General features: G+C 41.0%; 1 protein-coding gene across 3 annotated transcripts in view; it reads left to right on the plus strand.

Annotated features, from left to right (window-relative positions):
• The first annotated feature begins 3,802 nt into the window (after positions 1–3,802).
• The window catches only part of LOC120065440 (TOX high mobility group box family member 2-like), a 202,577-nt gene continuing 193,847 nt past the window's right edge, over positions 3,803–12,532 (plus strand). For all 3 annotated transcript variants that reach the window (XM_039016456.1, XM_039016458.1, XM_039016457.1), the window contains exon 1: positions 3,803–4,341. In XM_039016456.1, coding sequence (XP_038872384.1) covers positions 4,237–4,341 — 105 coding nt within the window. In that variant the 5' untranslated portion in view covers positions 3,803–4,236. The remainder of the gene's footprint in view (positions 4,342–12,532) is intronic.

A 12,532-nucleotide genomic window follows, 5' to 3' on the forward strand; every position in this document is an offset into this window, starting at 1 on the left:
TATATTCATCATATAATAAACTGTATTTAGCACCAAGCTATCTTGGTGCTAAAATTCACTGTGACCCCCAAAAATGTGAAAAACTGTTTGTCAAGGAAGGACAGTGAAGAATGTCAAAAATGTGGGTAGACATTATTTCCCCTAATCCAATATTTAACACATCGCCACGTTTTGAGCTACTGAACTGCGTACCTTTAACTTGCCGATTTTAAGTGTTGCTAAAATTGTATTGGAATAGTAATTACTTAAGCAATAAGGCACGAGAGGCACAAGAGGGTGTGGTATATGGGCAACGCAAAGCGGAGTGCCTGGATACAGCCCTTAGCTGCGGTATATTGGCCATATACCACAACCCCCCGAGGTGCCTTATTGCTATTATAAACTGGCTAACAATGTAATTAGAGCAGTAAAAATACATGTTTTGTCATACCTGTGGTATATGTTCTGATATACCACGGCTGTCAGCCAATCAGCATTCATGGCTCGAACCACCCAGTTTATCAATAGATTTAGAACACATAATTTAGAATGGTCCCACTTTATGGAATCAGTAGTTGGTCAAACTTAAACTCGCAAGGCAATCACGAAGGGCAGGTATAGGCTATAGAAGGGATGGGCAACTCCAGTCCTCGGGGGCCAGGGTTCTGTCACACCTTTTCCCATCCCTAGCAAACACAGCTGATTTAAAATAATTGCATTCTAAACTGAAGACCATGATTAGTTGATTATTGGAGTCAGGTGTGTTAGCTGGGGCTGGGACAAATGTGTGCCACCAATCAGGCCCCCGAGGACGGGAGTTGCCCATCCATTGGCTATAGTGTAGATGTACAGTCTCTGATTCTCTATGGCTGCGTTTACACAGCTAATTCAGATCTTTTTCCACTAACTGGTCTTTTGAACAATCAGATCAGCTATTTTGCCAATAATATGGCAAAAGATTAGAATTGGGCTTCCTGTGTAAATGCAGCCATTGATACACAGTAACTTACTTAGTTAACTGAGAAACCTGTAGAAATGTGTACTCCTGTAGATGTGAAATAATTGCACGGTGAAACATGCCAAAGAACCAGAAAAGCAAGGCGAAGCAATTAAGGCATTCTTGAAAGTCAGAACAATCCTTGAAGAAACATTGTTTTTATAGTTATAAATATATATTTGGCAAGCAGTAACGTTTGGCATTCAGAATTAAATGTGGAGTGGAGCTTATAGTTACGTGATGATATCCCGTGCCCCACGTACCTTCAAAAGTATTCAGCAATCTTAATGTATTAGAAAAACACAGTTTCCATCATCATTTGTCACAATCTAGAAAGTTTGACAAAAGAAAAATCCCCCCCGTCGAAATCCTAAAAATGTTGTCGATCTTTCAATCTTTTACTGTATCTGCCGTTTCCATTACACATGTCGTAAACATTTGGATGGGCAACAAATCACAAATTGGTCTTTTGACCAATGACATCAGATATTTTCACATCAGATATTTTTCAGAGCTGATCTTATTGGTTAAAATACAAATTAGTGAAAGAAAGACCAGAATTGTGCTGCCTGTCTAAACGCAGCCTCTTTAGCCCATGGGCTGGTCTCACAGGAGAAAATATATATATTTTGTGTTTAAAAATATAATAATTTCGCTAATTGTCTGCTGTCCCATTTCACAGACAACAGCCCAATGGGTTGATGTGTCCGACATGCCCGGACTGATTTCTGGTTCCAGCCCGACCCTGTGATCTGGTTCTAGCCCGTCCCTGGGATCTGGTTCCAGCCCGACACTGGGATCTGGTTCCAGTCCGACACTGGGATCTGGTTCCAGCCCGACCCTGGGATCTGGTTCCAGTTCGACACTGGGATCTGGTTCCAGCCCGACACTGGGATCTGGTTCCAACTCGACACTGGGATCTGGTTCCAGCCAGACACTTGGGTCTGGTTCCAGTCCGACACTGGGATCTAGTTCCAGCCCGACACTGGGATCTGGTTCCAGCACGACACTGTGATTTGGTACCAGATCTAGACCACCACTAAAACAGCTGATTCCACTGCACTAATTAAGGATTTGACTATACATTGATTAATTGCATTGGGTATGTTAGAGACAGACATGAAGACTTGTATTTTTAATTGTACATTTTTGTTGTTGTTGAAAAAATACCTGCACATGTGACATGTCCCTATTAATATGTAATTACTAGCCTAAAAAGTAAAAAGGAGGTTGGGGTCAATACTGCATTCGCGCAAAACTGAAAGTATGAACCACTGCATTTAACCATGGAAAGAGGTCTGGGAATATGGCTGAATATAAACAGTGTTGTTATTCCTTCCACAAGGCAATCAAACAAGCAACAAGTCAGTACAGGGACAAAGTGGAGTCGCAATTCAACAGCTCAGACACGAGACGTATGTGGCAGGGTCTACAGACAATCACGGACTACAAAAAGAAAACCAACCACGTCACGGACACCGACGTCTTGCTTCCAGACAAACTAAACACCTTCTTTGCCCGCTTTGAGGATAATACAGTGCCACCGTCCTGGCCCGCTAACAAGGACTGTGCCCCCCCCCCCCCCCTCTCCTTCTCCCTGGCGGCCGTGAGTAAAACATTTAAACGTGTTAACCCTCGCAAGGCTGCTGGCCCAGATGACATCCCTAGCCGCGTCCTCAGAGCAAGCGCAGACCAGCTGGCTGGTGTGTTTACGGACATATTCAATCTCTCCCTATCCCAGTCTGTTGTCCCCACATGCTTCAAGATGGCTACCATTGTTCCTGTTCCCAAGAAGGCAAACATAAATGAACTAAATGACTACCGCCCCGTAGCACTCACTTCTGTCATCATGAAGTGCTTTGAGAGACTAGTCAAGGATCATATCCCCTCCACCTTACCGGCCACCCTAGACCCACTTCAGTTTGCATACCGCCCCAACAGGTCCACAGACGACGCAATTGCCAGTAAACTGCATGCCACCCTATCCCATCTGGACAAGAATACCTATGTAAAAATGCTGTTCATTGACTAGAGCTCAGCATTCAACACCATAGTACCCTCCAAGATCATTATCACGCTGGAGGGACTGGGTCTCAAACCCGCCCTGTGCAATTGGGTCCTGGACTTTCTGATGGGCCGTCCCCAGGTGGTGAAGGTAGGAAACAACATCTCCACTTCGCTGACCCTCAACCTTGGGGCCCCACAAGGGTGCGTGCTCAGCCCCCTCCTGTACTCCCTGTTCACCCACGACTGCGTGGCCATGCACGCCTCCAACTCAATCATCAAGTTTGCAGACGACACAACAGTAGTGGGCTTGATTACCAACAACGACGAGACAGCTTACAGGGAGGAGGTGAGGGCACTCGGATTTGTGTGTATTAGGTAGTTGTTGGGGAATTGTTAGATTTCTTGTTAGATATTACTGCACTGTCGAAACTAGAAGCACAAGCATTTCATTACACTCACATTAACATCTGCTAACCATGTGTATGTGACCAATAACATTTTATTTGATATACATGACACTAACTTAGCCTATACTGAGCTCAAAGTTGGCCGTGGAGTAGGCTATCCGAATCGACCTGCTATGTATTTTCATAGCTACATCATCTCCATAAACTCTGATTTCCTGAACCACAGTGTAACCTGGGTGGTTGTCAATCAGTTTGATAGCTCCAATCCCATCCCCCTTCATCTCGTTTTCTTTCTCCCCATATTCCCTCTGTTATCGGCAGGGGTCGCATGGCATTCAGTATGGAAAAGAGGAGTCGAACTATATAACTCCAAGTGAACGCATGGATCAACACTCCTACATGACAAAGCGGACATGGAGTGAGCGCGCCGCTGGAAAATAGAAACAGACGAACGTTTTGGGAGGAAAGATAGCCAATCTAGTTCTATCTTTTTACATTGACCTTGGGTTGTTGTAAACAATTACAGTCAACGTTTGTTCATGTATAGTTGCTGAAACATCTATATTTTTCACTCAAAGTTAACTTTACGCGTATTTTTCCTTCTGCGAACACAAATAGATATAGCCTATTTATCCATAGAGCATCATCGCAGAAGCTTGATAGTGCTGAAGTGAGAACACCGGCGGATGTGAGGAGATAGTGTTTTTATAGACTCAACCCCTTTTTCTTTCAATCATTCTCTTTCTTTTTGTTTGGTCCAACAATAGAGAGAGAGAGAAATAGGGAGAGAGAGAGAGTCACAGGCATTGGACCTGCTTTTATGCCGTCAGTCTTGCGGACCCTGAGATGGACGTGAGATTTTATCCAGCACCCCCTTCAAGCGTGGGCTCATGTACATTACCAACTGATTCAAGTTGCCTGACCTCTTTGGACTATTATCACTGCAACAAGGTAATTACTATTAACTACTAATTACTTAGGCTATAGACTACATTTAGATAAGAAAGTTGCATTCCTTTCTTAGTTGCGCAAATTTGTTGAATGCGGCTATTCTGCATTTGTCAACCATGCATATTGATAACAATAGTGTCAAATATGACTCTACCTGAAATATAATCTCATGACACGCATCGCAGCTTTCAAAGAGCATTTCATAATTGAGATGGGTACATTTATCGAAACTTTCCTGCATTTTTGTAGAATTCAGACTCAAGCTCCGCAGTAAACTCTTTGGAAGTTGACAACCTCTCTTTAACGTGGAGGTTGTCTGCTTAAAAGGTGTATCGCTATTATGAGCAATTTGACAAACCTTTCACTGCAATGGGTATGTAAATTGTAGGTATGCTATAGGCGCGGTGCTGTAGATCCCATGCAGAAGTAATGGTGAGCACCATGCACGTCCTGTCCAGTGCAGATAGCCTCAAAGTATTCGATCAAATACGGTCGTAATTACGCACAGTTTTCTGCGTTTACTGTCTACTGTATGCTCATAATTATCGCGATATTACGCCCAATAATTATAATAAATAATAATAATTATTTTATTTCATGACGTACTACACAATAGTTTAATAACTGCATTCACCACAATGGTAAAAGTAACAATAATTCAAACCAAAGCCACTCCGCATAATAACACATTTAAACATAATCTAGTTTTTCACAGTTAGGTTCCCCCGTAAAAAGTCGCTGTGTCACACGTATTTTATCAGACACATATGGTCATGTTTTTAAGGATGTTACCAAATTGCAGGACTATTCATTCCAATACACATGCAACGCATATTAGACATTATAAGAAAAGCCTAATGATATACAATGGGCATTCACTTCAACGAGCCCAGCATTTACATGAACAATCAGTCCATAGGGTACGCTAGCCTTTACTTATAGCCCATGGTACCGTAGCCTACTAACACACTATGTGAATGTATACTAGTATTATTTCTGCATCTATTCATCCTTTATCTCAGTTAATCATAAATGTGTATGGATGCATGATATCCACGACAATGAATAATGTTTGATTGATAATGTTTGATTGGAGCAGAAATGTGAACTCTCCGGATTAGATTATTGCCCTTGGGATAAAAACTGCACCTGTCGGCAAAGTTTCGTTTAACAGTTATTGGGTGGAGGGAAGCTAAAAAAAACTCAAAAAACCATTGAAGCAAAACATTTATGACACGTTATTTTCATCCCAGACGGCTAATATCGTAATATGAAACATATGGATGGACGAAAATTTACGCATGGCAAACCAATCACGCCTTTTACAGCCTATACCGCATCGAGCTCTTATAATCTACATTTTTCCTAACATCTTGAACATTTTAAAAACGTTCCTCCTCATGTTAATTTTCAATCTGGATTCGAATGTATCGTGGGTACATTACTTATGTCTGTTTTGTTATATGATCACGTTGCAAACAGTTCAAATGTGCCCGCCTGGGATTTTCTAGTGCGCCCTGCAATATATAGGACAGTGTATTGCTAACAGAAATAACTACAAGTAATAAAATACCATGGACTATATGTTTTTAAATGCCTTCATTTCGGGATTAGATTGCTCAATAATGACACAAGAAGTAGCCCGACATATTTTGAATAAATACAGTACGTACTCACTGGGCACAGACGTCAATTCAATGTCTATTCCATGTTGGTTCAACGTACAGTGTTTTCATTGTAATGACGTGAAAACAATGTTGATTCAACTAGCGTGTGCCCAGTGGGTACTACTATGCAGAAACAGTGGCAATCACAATACTGCCACAGATTGTCTAGTACGCGTGCTGTTAGTGAGATTTCCTCAGTCAAACATAAAGCATTATCAGATCTCCGTTCTTCTCAAACCCAGAAACATGTATGCATAAAGCCCGAAAAGCCCCATCTTTAATTTGGCCCAATGATCTTATTTAGGCTATACAATATACGTAGACCTACGGCTGCCACAATTACTGTTAATGTATTTTTTATTTTTTATTTGTTCTATTGAATAGTTATTACGGAGACCGCGGCCATTTGGCTGGCCAATTTCCGTCATCCAAAATTCCCCCAAATTCCATGGTGACAGCCCTATGTGGGACTATCATGTTGGATATTATTGAAGCACCTTATTACTCAACTCTTTATATAAACTACATCAAGATAAGAGAGAGATGAAAAAAAGTGTTGTTTATATTGAAGCCTGGTGGTTCAGAGGCATCAGGATTTTATTATCCATTATGTCCAGCACCAGTTGACACTTTATCGAATCTGGCTGCCTGTCAATGCTATGCTCAAGGTACAAGTTATGTAAACATTTTGTCGGTAAATACAAAGCTACATGCTCCAGGAGAGTGAATGATATAACTGAAATGTGTTTTATTAGCATACATCTGTCTATGATAGCTGTTCTTAGATTAGAAATTAAAACCTTGGGTGAAAAATATGTTTTTAATCACTTTGCACTGTCACACACTTGTAAGTACTTCAAGATCGAATGTGGATTGCTTTCCCATGACTTGGGCCCCAGGCTTTGAATGCAAATTTACCATCATGATTCAATGAACTCTTGTTTGCACTAATGTTGCCAAGTTGGGTAAGAGGAGATGCTGGTTGCATAGACAGCATCACACAGCCTTGTTGTTACAAAATTGAAGTGTGTCCACACTGCACATTGACATACCATCTGTGCACCGTCACAGTGCACCAAAACAAATTAAATTGTATGCTGCCTTTTTTATGACAGTTCACTTTTGAATCAATCTTATATCACCAATGAAACTGTAGATGTGTGCTGTCTATGACACTATCCCTGAAAATTTGGGAGCTGTATATAATTGGCCCTCCTAACTATGACTGATGCAATCTTGTACAGTGTTGCTGTTTGAACCAGAAGTGGCTTACATGGAAACCGGGCCATGCAGTATAAACAGCTTGTAGGCTACTTCCTGTGCTAGCTAAAGTGCTAAAGTGAGACGACTGCATTTCCTGCTGGTTTAGTGTAAACGAGACCTCTGGTGAAATGGCATACACACCAGAAGCCGTGATAGGGTTAATAATGCCAGGAACTTAAAGGATGTGTAAAATGCAGGGGCAGTTTTATCATTGGAATGTGATACAAAACAAAGCAACAATGTGCTTTAGGACCATGCGGACCCCTCTGCGCAGTCGGGTAGGCTGCTTGGAGTGTTTTTCCCAACTGGATAAGAAAAAATATGATAATAATATTATGTCCCCCCCCCCACCACTTCTAAATCAAAAGTTGCGCCCCTGGTAAAATGTGTTAGCTAAATCGGGCTAGACTGGATGTTTGGGTTTGTGATCAGTGCATTTCATGGATCTGGATTGACAAGCCATATCAAGGGCTCTCATGGATAGAGTCAGTGTAATGTATGAACATCTTGATGAAGAGGGCACATCTTCTCCTAGTTAATAAAAACAAATTCTTATTTACAATGAAGGTCTACCCCGGCCAAACCCAGACGACGCTGGGTCAATTGTGCACCGTCCTATGGCACTCCCAATCACAGCCAGATGTGATTCAGCCTGGATTTGAACCGGACTAAACTGGACTAAAAAAAGCAATGGGGAATCTCCATTGAAAATGCTTTTTAGTCCAGGATTATTCTTAACCTTTGTCTGGGAAATCACCCTGACATCCTGCATACTTCAGTTAGAGGCGCATTTAATGATGCCATTTCTAAACAACACATTTATGCATGTACTGTATGTTTATAGTGGAACATTGAATGTATTAAGTAGATCTACGTTTAAAGACCATATCTAGTAACTTCTTATACTCTATCATAAACCCAAATGTAGAACAAACCAAGCATCCTTGGGGGGGGGGGGGGGGGGGGAGGGTAGCACATCTACATCACAGCAGTGACCAATCAAAAAGACCGAACATCATTACTTCTATTCATTCTGATATTAACTCTCTGGGCCCACGCCTTTTCAACTCTCTCCAAGTGGCATTGTCCTGCATAGTCTGCGTCTCAAATGGCATAATATTCTCTATATAGTGCAGTACTTTTGACTGGGGTCCATAGGGTCCCCCATAAGGCTCTGGTCTAAAGTAGTGCACTATATTGGGAATAGGGTTCTATAGGGCCCTGGTCTAAAGTATTGCACTATATAGGGAATAGGGTTCTATAGGGCTCTGGTCTAAAGTAGGGCACTATATAGGTAATATGGTTCTATAGGGCTCTGGTCTAAAGTAGTGCACTATATAGGGAGTAGGGTGCCATTTGGAATGCAATATTTGTCTCTGCAATTATTGTCTCTGCAATTGGCCATGAGTCATCCTCACTTTTAGCCACAGATTCTCTCTCTCTCTCTCTCTCTCTCTCTCTCTCTCTCTCTCTCTCTCTCTCTCTCTCTCTCTCTCTCTCTCTCTGTCTCTCTCTGTCTCTCTCTCTCTCTCTCTCTCTCTCTCTCTCTCTCTCTCTCTCTCCCTCAATGAGAGTGGGTGTATTGTTGGTTCAGTATAGCTCCGTACACTAGGCGCATACCAGCACTAAAGGGACAGTACTTCTTCATATTTGGTTGAGAGACTTTTTGTCAAATTCATTATGACTTGTGCATGTAATTTTAATTATTAGATTGGTTGGAAATATATATAGTGAAAGGTGTGGTGTACTTTACATATTTGCACTGCTTAAGTATACAGTACAATGTTTACAAAAATTACATATCTCTGTTAGTCTAAAGCTACATTTATGCATGTCATGCATTTTTAATTGGTGTTATGCCTCAAGGCAAGATCACATTTTTTTATTTAACCAGGCAAGTCAGTCAAGAACAAATTCTTATTTACAATGACAGCCTACCAGGGAACAGTGCGTTAACTGCCTTGTTCAGGGGCAGAACAACAGGTTTTTACTTTGTCAGCTCGGGGTTTCAATCCAGCAACCTTTCGGTTACTGGCCCAACCCTCTAACCACTAGGCTACCTGCCGCCCCATCTATGGTGAATATGATTTAATGGGAGTAAGCCTCAGGTGTACAATTTTTCCACTGTTTCTGCCATACACTATACCTGCATGTACACTCTTAAATCCACACAATCACAACTGCCCTGATTAAGGCTGCCTTCCCTTTGACCAATTAGCCACCACAAGGTTCTCAATGTTTTTTGAGTATCGATCAAACACTTCTTAAAAATTGGCTAGTTACAAAACTATACATCACCCTATTTTAGTTTGGGACGTTCCAATTTCACCCATATTAAAAGATTGATGGAATAGTTCAAAGTATGACCATGGTGTGGGTGGCCTTTCTCATGTTTAATCTCACAGAATGTGTTATTTTTTGCCCTTCTCTCTCGTAACATGACCTTAACACATTCACCTTAATACATTTTGCTGACTGGTGAATCCGAGGCAGCATTGCTATTCTCCCTGGAAAAGCATTAACACATGTATACTGTAAAGAAGGGATTTTATTTATTGACGGATGGTCAGGGGGCCGGAACATAATTACAAATCATACTAAAACATAATTCATTGAACCTGGCTTACATTTGTATACAGTCATATATATCTCTCTATTATGCATGGGATTACTTTGGAACAGATTTCCAAAATGAACATAATTGGAGCTGATTTTTAGGTACTTTTACAGTCTTATAATAAAATCACCTGCCAGTTGGGGAATGCTGCCGTAACGGAAGGAATGGCAGGCAGCAGAGCACACAAAACACTGCAGCTCCACTGGTACGGTAGTACATCAACAGGGCACTGTACATCACAATCAACCTAAACCACCTCAAAAATACAAAATTAGATATTCACTGTAAAACATTTAATTTGCAGGTACTTCGCTGGATGTACAGTACATACATATTCTGTACATACATGTTCTATACATACATGTTCTGTACATACATGTTCTGTACATACATGTTCTATACATACATGTTCTGTACATACATGTTCTGTACATACATGTTCTATACATACATGTTCTGTACATACATGTTCTGTACATACATGTTCTATACATACATGTTCTGTACATACATGTTCTGTACATACATGTTCTATACATACATGTTCTGTACATACATGTTCTGTACATACATGTTCTATACATACATGTTCTATACATACATGTTCTGTACATACATGTTCTATACATACATGTTCTGTACATACATGTTCTGTACATACATGTTCTATACATACATATTCTGTACATACATGTTCTGTACATACATGTTCTGTACATACATGTTCTGTACATACATGTTCTGTACATACATGTTCTGTACATACATGTTCTGTACAAGTTGAGTGGTTGGCGGTACCACTTCCTGGTATTAATCACGCATTCCTCCATGTGACCGAGCCTCTCTTTATTTACGTCGCCGGCAGCGGCAATGTCAAAAGGTCATGAGGAAAAATCAGGTAGCCTGGAGCTGATTACATCTCTGAGTTAATGATAAGTACGGAGTCATTCTCTAGGGGAAGTTGAGCTGAAATTGCCTTCCACACAGTGACTACACCATTACGTTAGAAAATGATTTCTAACCAGCCTCCCCTCATCGTCTTGGTATGACTTATTTATTAAAAACACAAGAACAAATAGCAAGGAGAGGCAACGGAGAACTGCGATCAAAGCAGTTTCCTAAAAAATATTTAATGCATTTTAAGTGAGTTAAAAGTATTTTCCCGACGATAGCAAAGTATCAGTTTACGGTGGAGAGATGGTTAGGTCAACGGGATCGTCATATTTTTCACATCATTTGAACAGGCAAAATATAAGACCTCTAAACTTGACTTTATTTTGATGCCGTGGTGACCTGATTTCCTGCCTTTATAGACCTACCTGGCATATTACTAGAGTCACAGACAGTGGCTGTAACTGTGACTAGGCCATTTACTGTGAAAGGCTGCTGGCTCTATATATAATAGGAGACGGATCCAGTAATACCTGCAGTAAATAAGAACCCGGGTCCTCAGGGATTGAGCCTGGACTCCAGTTTAACCTGCAGAAGAAAGAGCCTCACAGACACAATCCCACAGCTCGCCATGCTCGAGCCCTTACACATGAGTCTCATGGGATCGCTAAAAGAAGGGTTGACAGTTTATGAAGTTTAATGTAAAAGTTGTCTAAAAATAGATGAAATAGTTTAGTTTATCACCTGCATCCAAATTAGATGAATATCTGTTTGCTTTTGGTAATAGTGTGAAGCATACCAGTGTATATTGTAATTGTAATACTATCGTTATATCAATAGCTTCAGCCACTTTTTATCAACATGATGTTTCTTTATTCATTAATTAGGATGAATTACAATTGAACATGTAATGCATTAAGATCAATTTACATAGATCATTGAAATAATTTGCATGCATAATCATCACAGTAAGTGAGTCATAGTCACATTCTGTAACAATAGAAGAAATTAAAGGTCTACATGGTGATTTGTGCTGGACCCGCTGTATGCTTACCCCTCACAAAGTCATATTAACTCTCATTATTGTCAGTGCTGTTCAAGCACACAATGTAGCACCCACCTCCGGTTCTGGAAGTGTGGGGGGGCTTGCTTCCTCCCCTCTTCCCCTTCCCCCCTAGAGCAGCGTGGTTTGTCAGAGCGCTTAAAACGATACCTCTATCTCTCTCTCTCTCCCTCTCTTAAGCCACTTTATATTCAGTTTCTTGATTGTTTCGGGGGATGAGGAGGGTAAGGGCTTTTGAGGGGTGTGTGGGGAGGGGGCCCTTTATTTTTCAGCCACCGTGTCTTTAATGTCACTCAGCGATGTGGAAACCAAAATGAGCCTTGCCACCAGATGTGTTCCAGCCCAAATAGTGACTTGAAAGACAAACGTTTATTGTTTTAGTGCACTTGGTGTGGTTCAAACCCAAACTGCATGAAATGCTGATTGATGGATCTGACTAAAAGAAGGAGAGAGAGAAAGTGAGTGAGCGAGAGAGAGAGAATCTGCTCGGTGCGACTTAGCCGTTTCCTCGCTGCATTGAGGAGGAAAACCCCTGACAGCATTTCACAGCAAGAGATATTCACAGGTTCAGCCCTTTGTTTTTAGCATAATTACGTACCTTTCGAAAAACAAAAACCTTTCTCTAACAAGGTTTGAAAGTGCTTTCAGTTTTAAAGGCAAAACATATGGAAATCCTACTGAACAGCACTG

The sequence above is a fragment of the Salvelinus namaycush genome, chromosome 20 (assembly GCF_016432855.1).
Source record: "Salvelinus namaycush isolate Seneca chromosome 20, SaNama_1.0, whole genome shotgun sequence".
Lineage (NCBI taxonomy): Eukaryota > Metazoa > Chordata > Actinopteri > Salmoniformes > Salmonidae > Salvelinus > Salvelinus namaycush.